Source organism: Papio anubis, chromosome 6 (assembly GCF_008728515.1).
Source record: "Papio anubis isolate 15944 chromosome 6, Panubis1.0, whole genome shotgun sequence".
In the NCBI taxonomy this organism is placed as follows: Eukaryota; Metazoa; Chordata; class Mammalia; order Primates; family Cercopithecidae; genus Papio; species Papio anubis.
The window spans coordinates 31660458-31687866 of NC_044981.1; the positions used below are offsets into that span (position 1 = coordinate 31660458).

At 47.8% G+C, this 27409-nt stretch overlaps 1 protein-coding gene across 1 annotated transcript; it reads right to left on the bottom strand.

Annotated features, from left to right (window-relative positions):
* Positions 1-6035: 6035 nt before the first annotated feature.
* Positions 6036-7243, bottom strand: SMIM40 (small integral membrane protein 40). Its single transcript, XM_031667670.1, has one exon. It carries the CDS (start codon positions 6445-6447, stop codon positions 6208-6210), a length of 240 nt encoding a protein of 79 aa, XP_031523530.1. The 5' UTR covers positions 6448-7243; the 3' UTR covers positions 6036-6207.
* Between the last annotated feature and the right edge of the window lie 20166 nt (positions 7244-27409).

A 27409-nucleotide genomic window follows, 5' to 3' on the forward strand; every position in this document is an offset into this window, starting at 1 on the left:
GGTCGGAGTTTGTCTCCCCGAACCCGGGCGTCCCAAAGCAGCTGGGGGCCGCCATTTTGCCGTACGGCGCTGGCTACGCCAGAACTTCGGTGCGCAGCCGGAGGAGCTCTTTTCACCCGGTGCTTCTCTGACTCCGCCAATCAGAAACTTCCTCCCTGGGGTCCAACCGCCGGCGAGTAGCGCGTGGGGAGAACGGAGCCTCCTTTCCAAGGAGGGGCAGGGGAACCGAACAGGGTGGTTTAGGAATTGGGCTTTCCAAAGCTGCGTAGGGTTTCAGGGAATGGCAGAAGTCTCTTAAAAGGGAAGTAAAACCTTTTTCTTCAACTAGGCTATTGGCAAGCTATCTGGCCCTGCTTTCCTGTCCCCCAGGTTCCCATTTCCACGGCTTATTCGGGTGACCCAGCCCCTTCCCCTGCAAGGGCGGCGCTCTCCTTGCCGCTGTCCAGCAGCTGCTTCTACTGCCCGGTGCTGCGTCCCGCGGTCGTTATAACACATGCGTACAAATAAGCACAACGCGCCATACAAAAGTGTTATTATTATTACTATTGTTGCTGATTTGCTTTTCAAGCTTCACCACAGAACTAATGACCAACCAGACGGTTGGGACCTGAATGGTTCTCCTTCTCCAGAGGGGGTCCTCGAAGGGCCGTCGGTGCTTACTGTGAGGCCGTGCTTTGTCGTGGAGGCCCAGGGTCTGCGGATGGGCGATGATGGGGTGGGGCTTGGAGGAGAGTTTGAGCCTCTGCAAGGGCTGCTGTGAAACGAAATGAGGCTCATAAAATACTTTGGGTTTCCTCCTCCTCTTCTGGGAGAGGGGGAAAAAAGAATGAAGGATGAAGAAACAGACTTGATACCCACCTCATTGAGTTTGGGGAGGTTGGAGGGAGTCGTGGAGGCAAGGCTGGGTCCAGAGGTGAGCTTATGAGGAAACCAGAAAGATTAACAAGGTCCCAATCGCAAAGATTCCCATTTCCACAAGTGGTGGGCATCTTGCCGCTTAACTAGGTTCACAGAATTTACTACATCCCTAACGCTGAGTCATAGAATCGCAAACACCCGTCCATTGAACAATCCCACATCACTTCTCTCCAGTCGTCAAAGTCTACAGCTTTCAAAATGGGGAACATAAAAAACCTCCGCGAGGACTGGAACTTGGGAGATGTAAGGGATTTAATTTCCAGAACCTCAACTTTCCCAAAATTGGTCTTCCTAAGGAAACACCTGCAGTACACGTTCTCATTCTTCACTTCTCCTTTTACAATAGAGACACCCTCTTAAGAAAAAAGAAAAGAATAGTTCTCTCTTTTTCCCCTCCGCCCTCAAAAGTGTAGTTCTCAACCATGAAATCTCCTGGGGTATTCTTACCTGTTTAAAATAAAGGGAAATGTACCCTGTTTCTTTCACTAAGGCACCATGAACACCTTTTCTTTTTTCTCTTTTATTTCCTTTCTTTTTTTTGTTTGTTTGTTTGTTTGTTTTTTTAAAGGCAAGGTCGGCCGGGCGCGGTGGCTCACGCCTGTAATGCCAGCACTTTGGGGGACCGAGGCGGGCGTATCATGGGGTCAAGAGATGGAGACCATCCTGGCCAACATGGTGAAACCCCGTCTCTACTAAAAATACAAAAAATTAGCTGGGCGTGGTGGCAGGCGCCTGTAGTCCCAGCTACTCAGGAGGCCGAGGAAGGAAAACTGCTCGAACCCGGGAGGCGGAGGTTGCAGTGAGCCGAGATCGCATCATTGCACTCCAGCCTGGGCGACAGAGCGAGATTATCTCAAAAAAAAAAAGAAAGAAAAAAAAAAAGAAAAAAAGGGTCTTGCTTTTTTTCTTTTTTTTTGAGATGGAGTCTCGCTCTGTCGCCCAGGCTAGAGTGCAGTGGCCGGATCTCAGCTCACTGCAAGCTCCGCCTCCCGGGTTTACGCCATTCTCCTGCCTCTGCCTCCCCAGCAGCTGGGACTACAGGCACCCGCCACCTCGCCCGGCTAGTTTTTTGTTTTTGTTTTTGGTTTTTTTTTTTGTATTTTGTAGTAGAAACGGGGTTTCACCGTGTTAGCCAGGATGGTCTCGATCTCTTGACCTCGTGATCCGCCCGTCTCGGCCTCCCAAAGTGCTAGGATTACAGGCTTGAGCCACGGCGCCCGGCCAGGGTCTTGTTCTATCAACCAGGCTGGAATGCGGGTACGATCATAGCTCACAAGCCATCCTCCCACCTCAAGTAGCTAGGACTACAGGCGCACACCACCTCACCCGGCAAATTTTTTTAAAAAAGTTTTTTGTAGAGACCGGGCGCGGTGGCTCATGCCTGTAGTCCCAGAACTTTGGAAGGCCGAGGCGGGCAGATCACCTGAGGTCAGGAGTTTGAGACCAGCCTGGCCAACATGGTGAAACCCCGTCTCTACTAAAAATACAAAAAATAGCTGGGTTTGGTGGCACGCGCCTGTAGGCCCAGCTACTCGGGAGGCTGAGGCAGGAGAATCACTTGAATCTGGGAGGCGGAGGTTGCAGTGAGCCGAGATCAGCCACTGCACTCCAGCCTGGCGACAGAGCAAGACTCCGTCTCAAAAAAAAAAAAAAAAGGTTTTCTTATAGCAACAGAGTCTCACTATGTTGCCCAGATGGATCTTGAGCTCCTGGCCTCAAGCAATCCTCCCACCTCAGCGTCTCAAAGTGCTGGGTTATGGGGTGAACCGCCACTCCCAGACTACGATCTTATTAAAAATTTATTTTTGGCCAGGCGCGGTGGCTCACGCCTGTAATCCCAGCACTTTGGGAGGCCAAGGCAGGCGGATCACGAGGTCAGGAGATCGAGACCATCCTGGCTAACACGGTGAAACCCCGTCTCTACTAAAAATAAAAATACAAAAAAAAAAAAAAAAATTAGCAGCGCGTGGTGGCAGGCGCCTTGTAGTCCTAGCTACTCAGGAAGCTGAGGCAGGAGAATGGCATGAACCCGGGAGGCGGAGCTTGCGTGAGCCGAGATCCCGCCACTGCACTCCAGCCTGGGCGAAAGAGCAAGACTCCTTCAAAAAAAAAAATGTGTACGATCACATGTTTATAAGAACATTCTGTTCTTATAATAATTGTAACAGTTACTCCAGAATAATTTTTAACAACTAGAGTCTTACAAACACAAGAAAGATATTTTTCATCTCCATTAATATATATGTATATGCAGGAAGATGTAAAAGTTTGGTCAATAAAGGACTTTCAAGTATAAAAGCATAAAGTTTGTGGGGAAGTGGAGTAGTAGTAGGAGCTCAAGGAGAAAAGAGGCGATGAAAGAGGAAAAAGGAATGATTCCCAACTGGTAAGAACTTATTTATACTTTTTTTTTTTCAGACAGAGTCTTGCTCCGTCACCCAGGCTGGAGTGCAATGGCACAATCTTGGCTCACTGCAACCTCCCCCTCTCAGGTTTAAGCGATTCTCCTGCCTCAGCCTCCTGAGCAACTGGGAATACAGACGCATGACACCATGCCCAGCTAAATTTTATTTTATTTTATTTTTTTTATTTTTTTTATTTTTTTTAGTAGAGATGGGTTTTCGGCATATTGGCCAGGCTGGTCTCGAACTCCTGACCTCGTGATCCACCCAACTCGGCCTCCCAAAGTGCTGGGATTACAGGTGTGAAGCACTGCACCCTGCGTCACTATGATATTTCAATTCCACTGGACAATAAATAGTGATCTAATTGTTTTATTTTAAAATGCCGGGCCAGGCATGGTGACTCAAGCCTGTAATCCTAGCACTTTGGGAGGCCAAGGTGGGCAGATCACTTGAGGTCAGGAGTTTGAGACCAGCCTGACCAACATGGTGAAACCTTGTCTCTACTAAAGATACAAAAAATTAGCCAGGTGTGGTTGTGGGTGCCTGTAATCCCAGCTACTTGGGAGCTGAGGCAGGAGAATCCTTTGAATTTGGGAGGCGAAGGTTGCAGTTAAGCCAAGATCGTGCCCCTGCACTCCAGCCTGGGTGACAGAGCAAGACTCTGTCTCAAAAAATAAAAAAATAGGCCGGGCGTGGTGGCTCACACCTGAAATCCCAGCACTTGGGAGGCTGAGGTGGGAGGATCACCTGAAGACAGGAGTTCGAGACCAGCCTGGCCAACATGATGAAACCCTGTCTCTACTAAAATTACAAAAAAATTAGCTGGGTGCAGTGGCGGGCACCTGTAGTCCCAGTTGTTTGGGAGGCTGAGGCAGGAGAATTGCTTGAACCTGGGAGGCGGAGGTTGTCGTGAGCCAACATCGCACCACTGCACTCCAGCCTGGGCAACATAGAGAGACTCTGTCTCACAAAAATAAATAGGTCAGGCGCGTGGCTCATGCCTGTAATTCCAGCACTTTGGGAGGCCGAGGCGGGCAGATCACGAGGTCTAGGAGTTTGAGACCAGCCTGGCCAATATGGTGACACCCCTTCTCTACTAAAAATACAAAAATTAGCCAGGCGTGGTGGCTGGCACCTGTAGTCCCAGCTACTTGGGAGGCTGAGGCAGAAGAATCGCTTGAACCCAGGAGGTGGAGGTTGCAGTGAGCCGAGATTTTGACACTGCACTCCAGCCTGGGTGACAGAGCAAGACTCCATCTCAAAAACTAAAAAAATTTTTTAAATAATAAATAAATAAATAAAATAAAATAAAATAAAATGTGGCCAGATGCTGTGGCTCACCGCCTATAATCCTAGCACTTTGGGAAGTTGAGGTGGGTGGATTGCTTGATCTCAGGAGTACAGACCAGCCTAGGCAACATAGTGAGACCTCATCTCAATAAATAAATAAATAGGCTGGGTGCAGTGGCTCACGCCTGTAATCCCAGCACTTTGGGAGGCTGAGGTGGGTGGATCACTTGACATCAGGAGTTCCAGACCAGCCTTGCCAACACGGTGAAACCCCATCTCTACTAAAAATACAAAAATGGCTGGGCATGGTGGCGCACACCTGTAATCCCAGCTATTTGGGGGCCTGAGACAGGAGAACCACTTGAATCTGGGAGGCAGAGGCTGCAGTGAGCCGAGATCACTGCCACTGCACTCCAGCCTGGGCGACAGAAGGACTCTGTCTCAAAAAACAAAAAAGGAGTTCGAGACCAGCCTGGCCAACATAGTGAAATCCCCGTCTCTGCTAAAAATATAAAAATCAGTCAGGCGTGCTGGTACACACCTGTGGTCCCAGCTACTCAGAAGGCTGTGGCAGGAGAATAGCTTGAACCCCAGAGGCAGAGGTTGCAGTGAGCCAAGATTGTGCCACTGCAGTGCAGCCTGGGAGACAGAGCAAGACTCCACCTCAAATAAATAAATAAATAAATAAATAAATAAATAAATAAATAAATGTGAATATTTTCAATATGCCAGAATTACATCCTTGAAACAATTTTTATTTATTTATTTATTTATTTTTGGAGGGAGTCTCACTCTTATCACCCAGGCCAGAGGGCAATGGTGTGATCTCGGCTCACTGCAACTGCCTCCGGGGTTCAAGCGATTCTCCTCCTCAGCCTCCAAGTTGCTGAGGCAGAGAATCAGGTGCCCACCAACTTGCCCAGCTAGTTTTTGTATTTTTAGTAGACACAGGGTTTCACCATATTTGCCAGACTGATCTTGAACTCCTGACCTCAGGTCGGCCCCCTGCCTCGGCCTCCCAAAGTTCTGGGATTACAGGCATAAGCCACTGTGCCCGGCCACAATTTTAACTGATGATGAAAATTTTTAGATACCTACTTAAAGATATGTGAAGGAGTATATACTTTTTCAAAATTATTTCCCTGAGTATAGGTGCAGAATTTAAGATTGCTGCCCTGGCTGGGCGCAGTGGCTCACGCCTGTAATTCCAGCACTTTGGGAGGCCAAGGCGGGCAGATCACCTGAGGTCAGGGTTCGAGACCAGCCTGACCAACATGGAGAAACCCTGTCTCTACTAAAAATACAAAATTAGCCGGGTGTGGTGGCACATGCCTGTAATCCCAGCTACTTAGGAGGCTGAGGCAGGAGAATCCCTTGAACTCTGGAGGCAGAGGTTGCAGTGAGCCAAGATCGTACCATTGCACTCCAGCCCCAGCAACAAGAGCAAAACTCCATCCCCCACCCCACCAAAAAAAAAAGACTGCTGCCCTAAGCTATCCAAGCATCTCCTCCACAGCCCCCAACACTCCCATTTCCCTCCTGTCTCCCCTCTCACCTCCTTGGCGAGGAAAGAAGATGTTTATAGGAAAGGTGGTCACAATTCCAGCTCCTCCTCCTTCTGAGGTGTCCCCAGGAGCCAGTCCCCTAACTTTGCCCATGGTAGTGACCACAGCAGCTTATAAGCAACCTCCAGCATCAGCAGTGTCAGGAAGAGGGCCAGGAAGATAAAGAAAGCCTTGTCCAAGGCACGTCGCATGGGACCCCTGGGAGGAGAGGGACCCTGGGCAAATGCCAGGAACACATCCCCCTCATCCACATCACCCTCCTCTGCCATCCTGACTCACAGTCAGACAGCTGGCTGGATCGGGGGCTGGGATGGAAGGCCTTGCTCAGCACTGCCGGGATTAAGGGGCATGGCCATGGCAAGTCCTGCACCTGCCAGTCCTGACCCTAATTCCCACACTTAAGAGAAAAGAAAGCGGACCCTCTGAGCCTTCGGATCAATTATGTAAACATCCAGTGTGATGTGAAAGGTCTGGACTAAATGATCCATGAACTCTTTTCAGCTTTTTCATAGTATAATTCTGTGATTTGGAAACTGAAGGCCCAACATGGAGGCATAAACTAGAATTGCCTGTCACTCTGGGTCTCAAGTCTCAAAGCCTCACGGCTCAAAGTCTTATGCCCCAACTGATAGAGAGTGAGGAAATGGAACTACCATGCATCTGTGGGCCATTGTCAGTCAAGGATCTAAAGCCCCTTCTAGCTGGATGGTAGGGGGTGAGATGGTCTATCCTAACCAAGGCGAGTGGGAATAAGCAGAAGGGACTTGAGTTCTCACAGGAGTAATTCTCCCCACTGGGTCTGCAGGCAGCTAAGTTTGAGATGTTATAACCCAGAGCACTCTCTTCCTAATGATAATGCAAGGATTATCATTGACTGCATGAGCCCAAGGGGAGGCTTATAAAAAGACAAAGACCATGATGGATCAGCAGGGCAAGGGTATGTGATTGGGACTTGGCTATTGGGTTGGGGTTATTTTACTCTACTTATTTATTTATTTATTTATTTAGAGATGGAGTCTCGCTCTGTCTCCCAGGCTGGGGCGCAGCAGCACAATTTCAGCTCTCTGCAATCTCTGTCTCCTGGGTTCAAGCAATTCTCCTTCCTCAGCCTCCTAAGTAGCTGGGATGTTGGGAGCAGGCCCCCCAAATCTGGCCATAAACTGGTCCCAAAACTGGCCACAAACAGAATCTCTGCAGCACTGTGACATGTTCATAGTGGCCCTAACGCCCAAGCTGGAAGGTTGTGGGGTTACAGGAATGAGGGCAAGGAACACCTGGCCCACCCAGGGTGAAAAACCGCTTAAAGGCGTTCTTAAGTCACAAACAATAGCATGAGCCATCTGTGCCTTAAGGACATGCTCCTGCTGCAGTTAACTAGCCCAATCTATTCCTTTAATTCGGCCCATCCCTTCATTTCCCATAAGGGATACTTTTAGTTAATTTAATATCTATAGAAACAATGCTAATGACTGGATTGCTGTTAATAAATACGTGAGTAAATCTCTGTTTGGGGCTCTCAGCTCTGAAGGCTGTGAGACCCATGATTTCCCACTTCACACCTCTATTTTTATGTGTGTGTGACTTTAATTCCTCTAGTGCCACTGGGTCAGGGTCTCCCCTACTGAGCTGGTCTCAGCACTGGGATTACAGGCATGTGCAACCACGTCCAGCTAATTTTTTTGTATTTTTAGTAGAGATGGGGTTTCACCATGTTGGTTAAGCTGGTCTGGAACTCCTGACCTCAAATGATCTGCCCACCTCAGCCTCCCAAAGTGCTGAGATTACAAGCGTGAGCCACTGCACCCAGCCAGGGTAATTTTAAAGAAGAGTGAAGTTTTCCCATCGATGGTGCAGGTCTCAGAGGCTACTGGTAGAGGATGTGGTTGAGGAACTTGTGGGGACAAGGATTGAAGACCTTTTCTTTTCTTTCCTTTTTGATTGATTGAAGACCTTTTCTTAGGCCAGGCATGGTGGCTCACGCCTGTAAGTGGTGGCGCGTGCCTGCAATCCCAGCTACTTGGGAAGCTGCTGCAGGAGAATCTCTTGAAACCGGGAGGCGGAGGTTGCCGTGAGCCAAGATCATGCCACTGCAACTGCACTCCAGCCTGGGTGACATAGTGAGATTCTGTCTCAAAAAAATAAAAATAAAAAAAGAAGACCTTTTCAGGAGATCGAGACCATCCTGGCTAACAGGGTGAAACCCCGTCTCTATTAAGAAATACAAAAAACTAGCCGGGCGAGGTGGCGGGTGCCTGTAGTCCCAGCTACTCGGGAGGCTGAGGCCGGAGAATGGTGTGAACCCGGGAGGCGGAGCTTGCAGTGAGCTGAGATCCGGCCACTGCACTCCAGCCTGGGCGACAGAGCGAGACTCCGTCTCAAAAAAAAAAAAAAAAAAAGAAGACCTTTTATTGATCCTGTTCCCCAGGCATTGGCCTGAAGGTTGGGTAGGGAAATTGAAGGCCATCTAGAGACAAGGGATTTCCCCAAGTGAGGGTGAGGGAGGGGAGGGGGAACGGTGGAGGAAGCAGTGTGTGTAGTAGTGAACCTTATACTGGGAACCTTTAGAGCCTCCTACCTAAAATATTTCATTTTCATTTTTACATCAATAGGAAGACCTTGTTCCTTTTTTTTTTTTTTTTTTTTTTTTACCAGATCTTTTTTTTTTTAAGATGGGATCTCACCCTGTTGCCCAGGCTGGGGGTGCAATGGCACGATCTCAGCTCACTGCAACCTCTGCCTCCTGGGTTCAAGCAATTCTCCTGCCTCAGCCTCCTGACTAGCTGGAATTACAGGCACGTGCCACCACGCCTGGCTAATTTTTTGTATCTTTAGTAGAGACGGGGTTTCACCATGTTGGCCAGGCTGGTCTCAAACTCCTGACCTCATGATCCACCCACCTCGGCCTCCCAAAGTGCTGGGATTACAGGCGTGAGCCACCGCACCCAGGCTACAGGATCTTGCTCTGTCACCCAGGCTGGAGTGTAGTGGCTCAAACATGGCCCACCGCAGCCTTGATCTCCCTGGCTCAAGCAATCCTCCCATCTTAGCCTCCTGAGTAGTTGGGACCACAGGTGTGTGTCACCACGCCTGGCTCATTTTTTAATTTTGTAGAGACAGGGTCTCGCTATGTTACCCAGGCTAGTTTCTAACTCCTGAGCTTAAGCAATCCTTCCACCTCAGCCTCCCATCATTCTGGAATTACAGGCATAAGCCTCCATGCCTGACTAGGAAAACCTTCCTTACTCGGAAAGTCAAGTCATCCCCCAAAAGAGCAGAAATGATGTTATAATGTTTCGAGGGTTGGGCGCGGCGGCTCACGCCTGTAATCCCAGCACTTTGGGAGGCCAAGGTGGGTGGATCACAACGTCAGGAGTTCGAGACCATCCTGGCAAACACGGTGAAACCCTGTCTCTACTAAAAATACAAAAAATTAGCCAGGAGTGGTGGCAGGGGCCTGTAGTCCCAGCTACTCGGAAGGCTGAGGCAGGAGAATGGCGTGAACCCCAGAGGCGGAGCTTGCAGTGAGCTGAGATTGCGCCACCGCACTCCAGCCTGGGCGACAGAGCAAGACTCTGTCTCAAAGAAAAAAAATGTTGTTTCAAGTCGTGCCGCATTGTCTTTTACGGCAGCTGCAAAGGAGTCTCAAAAGAGTAAAAAAACCCTGGACTAGAATTTAAACTGATCTCTTAGTTGTGTGAAGCTGTGGACAAGTCACATGACCTTTCTTTAGTTTAGTTTTTTTTTTTTTAATAAAATCAGAAAAAGTTCTTGCCTCCCAGAATTATTCTGAGAGATAAATGAAACAAAGGTTTTTTGATGTTGTGGGTGTTTTGTAAATTATAAAGCCCTATGTAAATGTAACATATTAATCTCTGATACCCTCATTTACGTCCCAGGCAAGTGGGCAATAAGTCCACACAAATACCTTTACTGTCTCTTTACCATTCCTTTCACATGGTAGGTTCAGCACCAAGATCTTGTGTAATAAATAAACCTAGCACCTTGTTGGAATTTTTTTTAATTTTGAAATAATTTTCAGCTTACAGAAAAATTTAAGAACAGTTCCAAGAACTTTGGCATGTACCTCTTTCACTCAGATTCTCCATTTGTCAACACTTGGCTGTATTTGTTCCATCTCGCTCTCAACCCCAGTATAACCATGTGTTACAGGTTGAATTGTGTCTCCTAAAAATTCATATGTTTTGTAGCCATAAAAATGAACAAGAGCTGGGCTGGGCGCAGTGTCTCATGCCTGTAATCTCAGCACTTTGGGAGGCCAAGGCGGGCAGATCACGAGGTCGGGAGGTCGAGACCATCCTGGCTAACGTGCTGAAAGCCCGTCTCTACTAAAAATATAAAAAATTAGCCAGGCATGGTGGCATGGGCCTGTAGTCCCAGCTATTCAGAAGGCTGAGGCAGAAGAGTGGCTTGAACTCGGGAGGCGAGGTTGCAGAGAGCCAAGATCGCATCACTGCACTCCAGCCTGGGCAACAGAGCGAGACTACATCTCAAAAAAAAAAAAAAAAGAACAAGATCAGGTCAGGCACAGCGGCTTATGCCCCTGTAATCCCAGAACTTTGAGAGGCCAAGGTGGGCGGATCACAAGGTCAGGAGTTCGAGACCAGCCTGGCCAACATGGCAAAACCCCATATCTACTAAAAATACAAAAATTAGCTGGGCATGGTGGCAGGCACCTATAATTCCAGCTAGCTATATGGGAGGCTGAGGCAGGAGAATCACTTGAACCCAGGGGACCGAGGTTGCAGTGAGCTATGATCTCACCATTGCACTCCAGCCCCGGTGACAGTACAAGACTCCTCTAAAACAAACAAACAAACAAACAAAAAAACGGTGAAGAATTCATTTGTCCGCATGTTCTCACTTATAAGTGATGATGAGAACACATGGACACAGGGTAGGGAACAACACAACTGGGTCCTGTCGGGGGGAGCGGGGGAAGGAAGAGCACCAGAAAGAATAGCTAATGGATGCTGGGCTTAATACCTGGGTGATGGGATGATCTGTGCAGCAAAGCACCATTGCACCTGTTTACCTGTGTAACAAACCTACACGTCCCACACATGTACCCCTGAACTTAAAATAAAAGTCAAAGGAAAAACAATAAAATTCATATGTTGACGTCCTAACTCCCAGTTCCTCAGAATGTAACCTTATTTGGAAATAAGGTCGTTGCATATGTAATTGGTTAAATGAGGTCATACTGGAGTTGAGTGGGCCTCTCACCCCCTTTATTAAAAAGGGAAGTTTGGACATAGGCTTGCAGATAGAAAATGACATGTGACCATGAAGGCAGAGATCAGGTTGATATGTCAAAGATTGCCAGCAGGCCAGGCACCATGGCTTATGCCTGTAATCCCAGCACTTTGGGAGGCTGAGGCGGGTGGATCACCTGAGGTCAGGAGTTTGAGACCAGCCTGGTCAACATAGTAAAACCCCATCTCTACTAAAAATACAAAAATTAGCTTTGCATGGTGGTGGGTGCCTATAATCCCAGCTAGCTACTCGGGTGCCCAAGTTAGGAGAATCGCTTGAATCCCGGGGGGCCGAGGTTGCAGTGAGCCGAGATCGCGCCACTTTACTCCAGCCTGGGTAAAAGAGCAAAACTCCATCTCAAAAACACACACACACAAGGGCGGGCGCAGTGGTTCATGCCTGTAATCCCAGCACTTTGGGAGGCCTTGCATGGGTGGACCTGCAGTCAGAGTTCGGAGATCAGCCTGGCCAACATTCAGTGAAATCCTGTCTCTTAATTAAAAATACAAAAATTGGCTCAAGCACAATGGCTCATGCCTATAACCAGCACTTCGAGAGGCTAAGGCGGCAGACTAAGAGTCAGGAGTTCGAGACTAGCCTGGCCAGAACATGGTGAAGCCTCGGCCTCTACTAAAAAATACAAAATAAGCAGGGCGTGGTGGTGAGCTGCCTGTGGGGTTCCAGCTTGGTCTCGGGAGGCTGGAGGCAGGAGAATTGCTTGAACCTGTGAGGTGGAAGGCAGTGAGCTAAGATCGTGGCTACTGCACTCCAGCCTGGGTGACAGGCGAAATGCTGTCTCAGAAAAAAAAAAATATATATATATATATATATATAAATATATATAACGTTTTTATATATATATAATATATGTGGGGAAAGAAAGAGATCAGCCTGTTACTGTGTCTATATAGAAAGAAGTAGACATAAGAGGACCCATTTGTTCCGTGATTTGAGATGCTATTAATCTGTGACCCTACCCCCAACCTTTGTTCCTTTGCAAGAGACATGTGCTGTGGTAACTCCGTTTAATGGACTTTGGGCGCAGTAGGGTGCGCCTTTTGTTCCTCTAAAAGCTAGGTATTGTCCAAGGTTTATTCCTGTGATAGGATGAAACAATGCTGCTAAAAGGTTTATCTCGGCACATGATTTTCCTTTAAACTTATTCACGCCACAGAGATCCTTGTTCTTATTGTTTTAATTTTAAAATTCTCAATTCTTGGCACTAACTGTTTTGATTTAATTTTAATGTAACTTAATTTAGGAGAGCTAAGTAATTAAACATGAGGCCAAAGTACATAAGAAAGCGCAGTCTTTTATTGCAAATATGCATACACTCGATCTAGGTTCTCTGGTCCTCAGGTGTAAATAGGAAGTCGCTGCTTCCTCGGTGATCGCCCGTCCACATGCAAATGAAGTCATTATCTGCTCTCGCCAGTGGCAGACTTTTTATGCATTGGTACTGGAAGGGAGGGCAGGCAGGATATGTAATGCTGATAGCATCTCCATAGTATGGCCGGTAAGTTTCGATCTCTTCGATTGATTACCTGGCGATGCTCGGTTGATCGCATCTTCCTCGCCGGAAAGTTGGTGAGGAAGAACCCGAAGCACATGATTATGCCTTGTTGTTCACCTTCCATCTTTCCTTTCTCCCTTCACCCAAACACTTATGTCTTACTGCTGATTCTCCCTAAAAATGATCCTATTGTCCTGCCACTCCCTTTATCTTTTAAGATGGTAAAGATAATTACTTAAATACTAAGGGAACTCAGAGAGATCAAAGTCAAGGTCCTCTATGTTGAGCACCGGTCCCTCTTTGGCCCCCGCTTTCTTTCTATACTTTTGTCTCTGTGTCTTATTTCTTTTCTCAAGTCTCTATATTCCACCTAACGAGAAAACACCCACAGGTGGAGGGCAGGCCACCCTTCAATATATATAAAGTTATATATATAAAGTTTTATATATATATATATATATATAAAATAAAGCTTAGCTAAGGAGGCCTGTAATCCCAGCTACTCACTGGAGGCTGAGGCAGGAAATTGCTGGCTCAATCTGGGAGGCGGTGGCCAGACTCGAGCCGAGATCCGCCATTGCACTCCAGCCCAGCGACAGAGCAAGACTCATCTCAAAAGAAAAAACTTAGCTGCGCGTGGTGGTGTTAACACCTGTAATCCCAACTACTCAGGAGGCTGACTGAGGCAGGAGGACCGCTTGAACCTGGGAGGCAGAGGCAGAGGCAGAGGTTGTAGTGAGCTGAGATTGTGCCACTACACTCTAGCCTGGGTGACAGAGCAAGACTCCATCTCAGGAAAAAAAAAAAAAAAAAAAAGGTCTAGTGTAAATGTATATTCTTTGAAGTAGAACTGCTAGGTCAAAGAATATGTAAATACTTGATTTCGGTAGATATTTTTTAAATGCTTTCTGTAGAGGCCGCACCAGTGTACCTTCCTTCCTGTCAGCAATGTGTAACAGTATCAGTTTCCTTTCCCCACCCCTGTCAGCTGAGAGTGTAATCAAACTTTTTTTTTTTGAGGCAGAGTCTCACTCCATCACTCAGGCTGGAGTGCAGTGGTATGATCTCGGCTCACTGCAACTTCCATCTTCTAGGTTCGAGCCATTCTCATGCCTCAGCCAGTAGCTGTGATTACAGGTGTATGCCACCATCAGCTAATTTCTATCTTTTTAATAGAGACAGGGGTTTGCTATGTTTTTTTGTTTGTTTTGAGACAGGGTCTTGCTCTGTTGCCCAGGCTAGCGTGCAGTGGCATGAACATGAATGGTTCACTGCAGCCTCAACCTCCTGGGTCCAAGTGATCCTCTTTTCTCAGTCTCCCAAGTAGCCGGGACTCCAGGTGGGCGCCACCAAGCCCTCCTAAACTGTACCTTTTGGTGACAGTGACTAGCCACCAAGGCACACTGTAAAGGCCTCGGATAACAGGAAGTGGTAGAGAACTGCAGCCAATCTAACACCTAGACAAATTCAAGGTGGGACCTATCAGGCAATTAGCGCCAGCCATTTAAGATTAAATTACCTGTACACCAAAGCCCCATGACACACAACTTACCTATATAACAAACCTACACACGTACCCCTGAACATAAAATAAAAATTAAAAAATAAAATAATGCAAAGTTTGGGCTCCAGAGTATAAGCGGGAGATATTCAGCTATTGGGAGTTTATAAAAGACCCACAAACATCGTACTAGAGCAAAAGTCATTTGAACATCTGCCACAGCCAGAGGAAACCAAAATCACTAGTAGTGTGTGGCCGTCAGGTAAAGCATTATGTCCCCCTCACCTCCTCTGCTTCCAGCTGTGAGGGGGAGGGTGGAGAGACAGACACAGGAAGGCAAGAAATAGGGCCTCCTTGAGGCAAAGCCAGCCACTCTGCCAGTTTCCCACTGGCAGCTTCCCGTGTCAAGACACTCAGTCGGAGCTGGCCGAGAGAAAAATATAATTCAAAATGATGCTTGGAGGATATATATATATATATTTTTGGTTCCAGGGATTGAGCAGACATGCTCTGTGGCCTGCCTGAGTTATCTTTCACGGGCAGTGGGAGAACTAACCCCACAGGACAGGTCTAAAGGGATGGGGACACTTGAGTGTGGGGGGTGCATGGCAACATATTCAAGCTTATGGCTATTGGTATTTGAGGCCTGACATGGAAAATACTGAGGCACTGTGTATGTTAATTCAGTGTGAGAATGAAACTCCTGACCCCGGGAAAAACAGGACAGGGAGTGGAGGGTGTGGTGAGATAAGGAACGCTGAAAATAGCCTCCTGAGAATGTGATTTGAGTGCTTTTACAAGGCCGCAGGTGTCTCACAACCTGACCTCAAAAAAGCCATCTAGTGGATGTTTGTGATTTAACAAGCCCTTTCAATAAGTATTTGGCAGATCACCCCGCACGGCCCTCTTAGAAGCGGGACTGCCCCACCCCTCACGCCTCGTCGCACTCAGCTGGTACTGTCTAAGAACTCATTCTTTATGCTCACTGCGAGCTGAGAACCTGCAAGGACACGACTTGAAGTTATGCGTGAAGGAGGAGAGCACATCAATTTTCGGAGAATCCCAGTAAGAGACACTCCTGACTGCCATCAGGTTGATAGGACCCACGCGAAAAATACCAGGGGTTCGGTTATCGTGAGTCAGGAAATGAACAAAGAACAAAAAGTGGGTTTTTTTTGTTTTTTTTTTTTTGAGATGAGTCCCACCCCTGTCACCCAGGCTGGAGTGCAGGGGCACTGATCCGGCTCACTGCAACTTCCGCCTCCCCTGGTTCAAGTGATTCTCCTGCCTCAGCCTCCTGAGTAGCTGGGATTACAGGTGCGTGTCACAACGCCCGGTAAAGTTTTGTATTTTTAGTAGAGGCGGGGTTTCATCATGTTGGTCAGGCTGATCTCGAACTCCTGATCTCGTGATCCGCCCGCCTCGGCCTCCCAAAGTGCTGGGATTACAGGTGCGCATCACCATGCCCGGCTAAGTTTTGTATTTTTAGTAGAGACGGGGTTTCTTCATGTTGGGCAGGCTGATCTCGAACTCCTGATCTCGTGATCCGCCCGCCTCAGCCTCCCAAAGTGCTGGAATTTCAGGCGTGAGCCACTGCTCCTGGCCTCAGAAAGTATTTTTTAAAACAGTGCAACAGCTACTTCAGGCTATCCAGTGCACTGTAGAGCCTGAAGCTCTACACAATCTTGTGCTTTTTTTTTTTTTTGAGTCGGAGTCTCCCTCTGTCGCCCAGGCTGGAGTGCAGTGGCCGGATCTCAGCTCACTGCAAGCTCCGCCTCCCGGGTTCACGCCATTCTCCTGCCTCAACCTCCCGAATAGCTGGAACTACAGGCGCCCGCCACCACGCCCGGTTAACTTTTTGTATTTTTTTAGTAGAGACGGGGTTTCACCGGGTTAGCCAGGATAGTCTCGATATCCTGACCTCGTGATTCGCCCGTCTCGGCCTCCCAAAGTGCTGGGATTACAGGGTTGAGCCACCGCGCCCGGCCCAATCTTATGCTTTTAATTAGGCAGGAATGTCCTTGGTTTCCTGATCAAGGAACCTTAAATTTAAAGTTATGGGAGCAGGTAGGTCGCTGCCTGGAAAGAGGATATGAGCAAGGTCATTTTACTAATGTTACTATTTTGACCATCTGCGTTGTATCTTCTTTATTTGCCAGATCGTGGGGAGTTAGAACGCCTATTACCTCCACCTGAAAAGAATTCAGAAGATTTAAAGGGAGAGATTCCTCTCCTCCCTTCATTCCCTTCTATGGGGAATAAGAGATTTTTTCTAGTGAGGAAAAACAGGAACCAGAACAGCAGGAGGGTGCTCCTCTCTCTACTTCATTCCCTTCTGCAGGGCATAAGGAGGATTTTTTTTTTCTAGTGAGGATAAGGACGAGCTGGAGCCTTTTCCTCTCTATAGAAAAGCCATTGCCTCCTTTCCTCCACCCTTAAAGGGACCTGCATTTGTTGGCTCCATTCAGCCAACAGCGCCTCCCATCCGCCTTGAAGATTGGAATCTGGGCCGGGCGCGGTGGCTCAAGCCTGTAATCCTAGCACTTTGGGAGGCCGAGACGGGCGGATCACGAGGTCGGGAGATCGAGACCATTCTGGCGAACACGGTGAAACCCCGTCTCTACTAAAAAATACAAAAAAACTAGCTGGGCGAGGTGGTGGGCGCGTGTAGTCCCAGCTACTCGGGAGGCGGAGGCAGGAGAATGGCGTAAACCCGGGAGGCGGAGCTTGCAGTGAGCCGAGATCCAGCCACTACACTCCAGCCTGGGCGACAGAGCCAGACTCCATCTCAAAAAAAAGATTGTAATCTGCCCAAAAGTCCGTTCTTAGATAAGACCCCTGGTCAGCGAACATTTGTATGATGGGGTGGCCGCATCTCCTGGACAAACCCTGGAGGGGTGCCTCCAGGACTGAAGGAAAGTGGCTGATTATGACTGTATCCCTCATATGCAAGTTCTCATTTCCTACTTCCAGCATCAGCCTTCTGGCCTCCTCTGTTTTGTTTCCCTTGTTATATACAAAGTTTCGGTGCCACAAAAGGAATAGCATTCAAATATAAAATTTTCTTTTTAATTCTCAGCAAGGCAAGGTATTTCTATATAGAAGGGTACACCCTTACAGATGGAACAATGGTGAGCGCACACTTGGACAAGGTGGAGGAAGGGGTTCTTATCCCTGATGCACGTGGCCGCTGCTGCTATGTCCTTCCCCTATTGGCTAGGGTTAGACCACACAGGCTAAACTAATTCCGATTGGCTAATTTAAAGAGAATGACGGGGTGAGTGCTTTGGTGGGAGTCAGGGCAGAGCAGGTAGCAGGTAATTGAAATGAGTTAGGGTGGAACAGGTGATCCGAATGAGTCAAGGTGTGGTAGGTAATCAAAAAAGATTGCTTTACAAGGAAGTAAAGTTTAAAAGCAGAAGGCAAAGAATTGAACATACTGACACATTAATTCTTTGAAAAGAAATTTAGAACTCACATCTAACAACCCCTCCCCTTGTATTTCCTTACAGCTTTCTTTTCAAACTTTTAAAATATGTCTTAGCTTAGTTGTTTTGCTTGATTTTCCAAAAGCAGCAGCTTCTCTGGATAAAGTGGAGGATAGTTAAGGGAGGTTTTAGTAGGTGCCATTTTTATGAGCCTCTGCATCAACTTACGGATGCATGGTATGACACAGCACCCGACAAGAATAAGTACACCTATTACACCAGTGAGGGAAATAGGAATTGAGACTATTATTCCTTTCCATATACCAAACTACTTTTCTAGCCATCCTGTAAAGGGGTCATTTACCCCTGAGTTGCTGGCTAACTCATTGGATAGAGCAGTCAGACCTTGCAATGCCTTTGTTATACTTCCATTAGGGGCGGTGTTGTTTGGGATGAAGGTGCAACATCGAGTTTTAATCATGATGTAGACTCCTCCTCTTTCTGCTAATATCATGTCTAAGGCTGTCCTATTTGTCAGGCCTCTTGTGGGGAAAAGAAAGAAAGATCAGACTGTTACTGTGTCTATATAGAAAGAAGTAGACATAAGAGACTCCATTTTGTGCTGTATTTGAGATGCTGTTAATCTGTGACCCTACCCCCAACCTTGTCCTTGCAAGAGACATGTGCTGTGGTGACTCAAGGTTTAAAGGATTTTGGGCTGTGCAGGGTGTGCTTTGTTAAACAAGTGCCTGAAGGCAGCTTGCTGGTTAAAAGTCATCACCATTCTCTTAATCTCAAGTATTCAGGGACACGTACAATGCCAAAGGTCGTACACTGCCAAAGGTCACAGGGACCTCTGCCTAGGAAAGCTAGGTATTGTCCAAGGTTTCACCCCATGTGATAGTCTGAAATATGGCCTGTGGGAAGTGAAAGACCTGATCGTCCCCCAGCCTGATACCCGTGAAGGGTCTGTGCTGAGGAGGACTAGTACAAGAGGAAAGAAGGCCTCTTGGCAGTTGAGATAGAGAAAAGCATCTGTCTCCTGCCCCTCCCTGGGCAATGGAACATCTCGGTGTAAAACCCGATTATATGTTCTATTTACTGAGAAAGGAGAAAACCACCTTAGGGCGAAAGGCGGGACTTGCTAGTGCAATGCTGCTCTTTATGCACTAAAAAGGTTTATGGAGATGTTTACATATGCATATCAAGGCACAGCACTTTTCCTTAAACTTATACATGTCACAGAGAACTTTATTTATATGTCTTACTGCTGACTTTCTCCCTATAATGATCCTATTATCCTGCCACTTCCTTTTCTTTAAGATGGTAAAGATAATTATTAATAAATACTAAGGGAACTCAGAGACCGGTGCCGGCATGGGTCCTCTGTATGCTGAGCACCGGTCCCCTGGGCCCACTTTTTCTTTCTCTATACTTTGTCTCTGTGTCTCATTTCTTTTCTCCAGTCTCTCGTTCCACCTAACGAGAAATGCCCACAGGTGTGGAGGGGTAGGCCACCCTTTCACCTCTGAGCCCAAGCTAAGCCATCATATCCCCTGTGAACTGCACGTATACATCCAGATGGCCTGAAGCATTTGAAGATCCACAAAGGAAGTGAAAATAGCCAGTTCCTGCCTTAACTGATGACAATCCACCATTGTGATTTGTCTCTGCCCCAACTCTAACTGATAAATATGGAGTTCTCCCCTGTCCTTAGGGAAGGGCACTTTGTAATATTCTACTCGTCCAACCCTAAGAACGCATTCTCTTGCAAATATCTCCCCTGCCCCAAGAATGCATTTTGTCAGCTGTGGCTCAAGCCTGTAATCTCAGCACTTTGGGAGGCCGAGATCGGCGGATCACTTCAGGTCAGGAGATCAAGACTATCCTTGGCTAACGCAGTGCAAATACATACGTCCGTACTGTAATCAGCACCCTGGGAGACGGGCGGACGATCGATATCCTGCCAATGATGAAACTCACTTACTGCAAAAAGTGCAGTCTGAAATGGCGAGAAAGCGGGCGTTTCTCGAGCTGTCCCAGCTACCACTGGGAGGCCGATAGAGTATGTAAACTCGGGAGGCGGAAAGTGAGATCGGTCATCGCACCAGCCTGCAGCTGCACTGTCCAAAAACAAAAACTGCAAGTTCAACAGGTTTACCCCCAGACTTCCGGTAGCACGTTGTCAACAAGGCGGAAAGAGTCAGCTCAGTGACCAGACACATCTTTGAGTCACATTGCGGGTTATAGTCTCAGGGGAAACCCCAACAACTGTTAAGAAAATTAACTTTTCATTCTTTCTTTGTTTATTACGACCATCTTGCTACAGCTGCACACATCATCCATTTGTTGCTTTTTGAGTTTTTAATTGGGTGGGGTGTAGTCTCGTCAGTCAACGTTATCAGCTTTCACTGCGAAAAGTACCTTCGTTCGAACCGATTTTCTGACTGGGCATTAGTAAATAGGACCACCGAAGCTCCAGAGACTTCAGTGCGTCAGGGACGCGATCCTCCGATGTGGTATATGCCGTGAAGGTCCAGTGCTCGTGATCACCAGCCATAATTGAGTGATTGCCTCACCATCATAGTAGTTAAAGGATTCGCAAAAGACGCAACAAGACAGAAGAGTCGCCCGGTGTTGAATGGATCGGGCGATTTCATCTGACGTTGCTGCGTTAATACGTCATAGTGCCGATGCAGCTGGCAGGCCGGTGGCGTCAGATCCCCTTCCGCGGTCCCAGCTCTGCGACCGCAGCGTGGCCGCATGTGTTTTCCCCTGTGGGGATACAGCCCGGAAACCGGCCATCCAGGTTCATCATGTTCGCCTCCGGTCAGGAAGAAATCAGCGGCGCCTTTGGGAGCCCAAAAGAGGCATTTAAGAATTTTCAGAACTTATCATTTCCGAAGTCAGCCTGGCTGGGCGATGTGCGCTGCGGCGTGACTTACTGATCAATTTCGTCAGTCGCTGCACGGCACTGTGCTTTATTCACTGCTCCCGGCATTCATCAACCAGAAGAAGCGAAAAACAACATACCTGGCAAGTTGTCGCGTCGTTAACCCGCAGGCTTTCTCTGTTTTGGCGATATCTTATTTTTCCTTCTTCTGGTGTTGGATGATGAAATGCTAGTGAAAGGAGTAAAGCTAATTGGAATAAAAGCACAAGCGCCATTCAGTTATTTCCAGAGTGTCCAGTAAAAGTCCACCACAATACCACCACACATCCGCTTGGGGATAAACAAGGGCTGACTGAATGATAAGTTCCTGAAAATTCTTAAGCTCACTGCATCCTTTCAGGTCTCCAAGGAACGCTAAGTTTCCTTCCTGTTGGGAGAGACATGAAGTGAACTTAGTGTTGGGAGACAGAAGCTGGATGGCCCTTGGGGGCTGACCCGCAGGGTGCCAGACTTTGGGATATAGCAGAGAGAGAGCTTGGCATGACTTGTTACTCCAGGCTGTAGAATCCTGGGAAAGAGCTACCATGCAGCCCACACCTGGTCGACTGGAGGACCACCTTAGTGGAAAGGGGACAATCTGGGCCTCTGGCCTGCCAAGTGCATCAGCATAACAATTGCTTTTGTTTAACGTGGACAGAATATTTGATCCATTCCAACCAGGCATTTGCATCTTGGTATCCTGTCTTAATTGCCAAAATGTTTTTTAAGTCTTTAACTTCTATGATCCTCTAGTAAAATGAATGTGTGGTTTTACGAAATTACAAAAACTGGTTGGGGCAATCCATAATTGCTCTTTAGTGATCCACAGAACGCTGGACCAACTACAGCATAAAAGCTCTACATCAGAGGTCAAGACTCCTGGTTGACACTGGGGACTTTATTGAAATCTCCCTAGATTCAGTGGTCCTAATTTACTAATGCCCAGTCTGAGGAGAGTCAGGACAGACAGAGGTACTTTTCTGAAGTAGAGAGCTGTCTTTGACTTGGCAAGTTCCCACGGGGTAAAACAAAGCAAGCATTAAATGCAATAGTTTGAGATGAAATTGACTTGGTTATGTTAATAACTAGATGGTCAGCAATAGAGCGAGGAAAGAAGAGTAATAGAATAGATGAAAGAGTTAAATTTTTCTTAGCTTTAGTTTGATAGGGTTTCCCCCTGGGACTATAGCCCACAGCTCTGGAGGTGGTGGCGCTTTCTTGACTCCAAGTGTGATGAATCCATCCCTTTTTCGCTGTACAAACAGCAGTCTCAGTGGTTAGCAGCACAAGGTAGGGTCCTTTCCAGGCTGGCTCGAGTTTTCCTTCTTTCCACCCTTTGATGACAACGTGATCTTCAGGCTGGTGCTGGTTTACCGGAAATTCTAGGGGTGGTACATGTGCTAAAAGACTTTTAGTTTTTTTTGTTTTTTTTTTTTTTTTTTGAGACGGAGTCTCGCTCTGTCACCCAGGCTGGGGTGCAGTGGCCAGATCTCAGCTCACTGCAAGCTCCGCCTCCCGGGTTTACGCCATTCTCCTGCCTCAGCCTCCCAAGTAGGTAGCTGGGACAACAGGCGCCCGCCACCTCGCCCGGCTAGTTTTTTGCACTTTTTTTTTTAGTAGAGATGGGGTTTCACCGTGTTAGCCAGGATGGTCTCGATCTCCTGACCTCGTGATCCGCCCGTCTCGGCCTCCCAAAGTGCTGGGATTACAGGCTTGAGCCACCGCGCCCGGCCGAGACTTTTAGTTTTGAGGGAAAGGAAAGTGGAAGATAAACCAAGCATGTAATTTCTTTCTTTTTTTTTTTTTTTGAGACGGAGTCTCGCTCTGTCGCCCAGGCTGGAGTGCAGTGGCCGGATCTTAGCTCACTGCAAGCTCCGCCTCCTGGGTTTTTACGCCATTCTCCTGCCTCAGCCTCCCAAGTAACTGGGACTACAGGTGCCCACCACCTCGCCCAGCTAGTTTTTGTGGCCTTTAGTAGAGACTTTAAGCTCTTCACCCACGTTAGCCAGGGATGGTCTTGATCTCCTGACCTCGTGGATCCGGGCCTGCCTTTGGCTCCTCCCAAAGTGCTGGGATTACAGGCTTGAGCCACCGTGCCCGGCCCAAGCATATAATTTCTAAGTAATTGACCTTTTGTTTTAAATGTGAGGACATTAGCAGTGGACTTTATAGTCATTGATGCCTTCTTACTGAGAAATTTCCTTTTAGCACTTATTTTTATTAGTTTTAATCCAAAGAACTACAAACAACTGTTTTTACATTTGACAGTGCTTTCCTGTATGATTTTAGACCAGATAAGTGGAAATTTCACTTTTATATTTGTATTATTATTATTATTATTTTGAGATGGAGTCTTACTCTGTCACCAAGGCTGGAGTGCAGTGGGGTGATCTCAGCCTCACTGCAACCTCTGCCTCCGGGGTCTCAAAGCAGTTCCCTCTGCCCAAAGCCCAGTAGCTGGGACTACAGCAGACGGTGCCATCAGCCAGCTAATTTCTTTGTATTTTAAGAGATCTGCGCCACCTGCTGCCCAGGCTGGTCTAACTCCTGAACTCAGGTACTCCGCCTGTCTTGCTTCCCAACGTGCTGGGATTACAGGCGGGAGCCTCACTGGCGCCTCGCCTATTAATGTAAACTTAGTTTTAATAACACTTTGGTATTACATGAGTTCCCCACTCTTTTGTTTTGAGATGGAGTTCACTCTGTCACTCCAGGCTAGGGAGATGCAGTGGCATCGTGATTCAGCTCACTGCAAGTTCTGCCTCCCAGATTCATGCTATTCTCCTTCCTCAGTTTTCTGAGTAGCTGGAGCAGCTGGGACTACACAGGCTCAGCCACCACGCTTCTGGCTAATTTTTTTTTGCATTTTAGTAGAGACAGAGTTTCGCCATGTCGCATGTCTTGATCTCCTTCTGAGCTTGTGATCCACCTGCCTCCGCTGCCCAAAGTGCTGGTGAGAGGTGAAGCCAATTGGGCTTCTGCCATGGGGACTTGGGAGAACTTTTCTGTCTGTACTTGAAAAGCACTTTTGTTTGTTTGTTTGTTTTGTTTTTTGAGACGGAGCTCCTACTGTTGCCCAGGCTGAAGTGCAGTGGCTGATCTCAGCTCACTGCAAGCTCCAGCCTCCCGGGTTCACGCCTTATCTCCTGCCTCAGCCCTCCTCGCAGTAGCTGGGGACTACAGGCCTCGCCACCTCTCGCCCGGCTATTTTTGTATTTTTTTTAGTAGAGACGGGGTTTCACCGGCTAGCCAGGATGGTCTCTGGCCCTGACTCGGGCAGGATCCACCCATCTCGGCCTCCCAAAGTGCTGGGATTACAGGCTTGAGCCACTACGCCTGGCTGCTAAAGGATTGTAAATGCACCAATCAGTGCTCTGTGTCTAGCTAAAGGTTTGTAAACACACCAATCTCGGGGTACCGGCGTCTAGCTAATTGGGGCTAGTTTCAAACCACCCATCAGCGCTCTGTGTCTAGCTAATTGGGTAAGGAGACTTGGAGAACTTTTCTGTCTAGCTAAAGGATTGTAAATGCACTAATCAGTACTCTGTGTCTAGCTAAAGGTTTGTAAACCCACCAATCAGCACTCTGTAAAAATGGACCAATCAGCACTCTGTAAAGTGGGCCAATCAGCTCTCTGTAAAATGGACTAAAAAGCAGGATGTGGATGGGGCCAAATAAGGGAATAAAAGCAGGCCACCCGAGCCAGCAGCAGCAACCCGCTTTGGTCTCCTTCCACACTGTGGCAGCTTTGTTCTTTTGCTCTTCACAATAAATCTTCCTGCTGTTCACTCTTTGGGTCACCACTACCTTTATGAGCTGTAACACTCATCGTGAGGGTCTGTGGCTTCATTCCTGAAGCCAGCAAGACCACGAACCCACCAGGAGGAACAAACAACTCCGGAGGCACCACCTTTTAAGAGCTGTGACACTCACTGGGAAGGTCTGTGGCTTCACTCCTGAAGTCAGCAAGACCACGAACCCACCAGAAAGAAGAAACTCTGGACACATCTGAACATCTGAAGGAAAAAACTCTGGACACACCATCTTTGAGAACTGTAACACTCACCTCGAGGGCCCGCGGCTTCATTCTTGAAGTCAGCGAGACCAAGAACCCACCAGAAGGAACAAATTCCGGACACACTGGGATTACAGGTGTGAGCCACCATGCCAGCCATTTTTTTTTTTTTTTTTTTTTTGAGACACAGTCTTGCTTTGTTGCCCAGGCTGGAATGCAGTGGTGTGATCTTGGCTTACTAAAAGCTCCGCCTCCCAAGTTCACACCATTCTCCTGCCTCAGCCTCCCGAGTAGCTGGGACTACAGGTGCCTGCCACCATGCCCGGCTAATTTTTTATATTTTTCGTAGAGTCAGGGTTTCACCATGTTAGCCAGGATGGTCTCGATCTCCCGACCTTTTGATCTGCCCACCTTGGCCTCCCAAAGTGCTGGGATTACAGGCGTGAGCCACGGTGCCTGGCAGCCATTCTTTTCTAAAGCGAACTTCCTTCATGTTTGTGGACTAGACTGCCTAAGATTAGAAGTTAGGATAATATATGTTACACTGTTAACTTTTAGCAAACTTTACTTTTGTTGAAAACTTTGTAAGTTTGGGATTTCAATTATCTTTTGCTGTTAATAAGACCTTGTTTAGTTCAAATTAACTTAAAATTGGTATAGATGGGGCTGGGCACAGCGGCTCATGCCTGTAATCCCAGCACTTTGGGAGGCTGAGGCAGGCAGATCACAAGGTCAGGAGATCAAGACCATGCTGGCTAACACGGTGAAACCCCGTCTCCACTAAAAATACAAGAAATTAGCCGGGCGTGGTGGCGGGTGCCTGTAGTCCCAGCTACTTGGGAGGCTGAGGCAGGAGAACGGCGTGAACCCAGGAGGCGGAGCTTGCAGTGAGCCGAAATCATGCCACTGCACTCCAGCCTGGGCGACAGAGCAAGCCTCCATCTTAAAAAAAAAAAAAAAAAAAAAATTGGTGTAGATAATTCCTTCCTGTTTTCCCTTCTCTTTCCCTCTCTCTTTTCCTTCTCTCTTTTTTCTCTCCTCTCTGTTCCCCTCTCTCTCTGCTGGTCTTTCCTTGCCTCTGCCAGCTGCTTATGCTGCTGTTCTCCCCTATCCTTCCTCTTCCCCTAGGGAAGGGACTGGTGGGAGTAGAGCTACTCTTTCTTCCCCTAAGAAGAAAGGCGGGGTTTGTGTGAGGTTCAACCCCTCAAACCAGGGATGTGTCACCTTGCCTGTCCTGGAAGGCTCAACCCCTCAAACCAAGGTGTGTCTTGCCTGTCCTGGAAGGCACAACCCCTCAAACCAGGGGGTGTCTTGCCTTGCTTGTTCTGGGAGGTTGACCTGTTTCCCTGCTTTCCCTCTCTGAAGGTCCTTTGCACACTTCCCACTCGTGCTGTCCTCTCTGGCTGTTCCCCTAAAGGAGAATTAGGCCCCTCTTAGTGTTGGCATGCTGGTATAAATCCCACGGCAGGAGCCGCCCTAAGCCATATGAGGTAGCTATGGAACCGTGGAGAGAACCCACTCTCCATCCAGCAGTAGGACTTGTCACCATCCACACAAACAACACCGCAGGCAGGGTTGTTGGTCACTCACGTGCACACACACACATTTAGCCCTCCAGAATTTGACCACCAAGGAAGTACTTTACCGGCTACCACAGCTTCTGCTTCCTTGGTCTATGCACAGAGTCATCACTGCAGCATGTGAGGATCCTTTAAGCTAGGTTGTATTGGGAGAAAAGCTGAGTGTTGGGAGAGAAGCTGAGGCAGGGCCTGGAACATGTCTGGGGTCCACGGTAAAACCCCTGGGGCCCTTTGGAATGTGTCCAGACTTGCTGGCTCCTTGCTTCTAGCTCTCCTATTATCTCAAGTAGCCATACGTTTCAAAGAAAATGCTAAACCATCACAGCTGTAGTTCATTCACTTGATACATCTTCCTTTCAACCCCCACATCCTCACCACCTGTTTCTTTGTTTGATCACCAGTCAATAGCGTGGGCTCCCAGAGCTCGGGACCTTCGCAGCCTCCATGCTAGCGTTGGCTCCCTGGTCCCACTTTCTCAAGTCTTGTGTTTTCTCATTCCTTTGACTCTGCTGGACTTCGTAGCCCCCACGGCCTGGTGTTGGGTCTGATCACCCCAACATTCCTGGTGCCCAACGTGGGGTGACGAAGACCCTGGTAAAGGAACCCTAGAGCATGTGAAAGTGGAGGATGCATCGTCAGAGGACACCCGAGGATGATTGAAAGAAGCTTGGCGGAAAACCAGGGTAACAATGGGACAGAGTGAAAGCAAACATTCTGCTTATTTGAATTTCTTAAGGCATTTATTATGAAGAGGGGAGGAAAGTGAGTACCTTCGTGAATTTGCTATCACTCTTTTAGTACAGGGAGCAGTTTCAGCCCATGGTTTCCAACAAGGATCATGGAATTGGATGAATGGGGAGAGAATTCAAAGAGATTTTAAAAGGCGTGATAAAGATGGAAACAGAAATCTCCAGCTGCCATTTGGTCAATGTGGGTGCTAATAAAAAGCAGCTCTTGAGCCACTTAAACAGATGATGTGGTTTATCTA

Excerpts from the sequence above, each read along its gene's own strand:
- SMIM40 (XM_031667670.1), bottom strand. The coding sequence starts at position 6,447 with ATGGCAGAGGAGGGTGATGTGGATGAGGGGGATGTGTTCCTGGCATTT.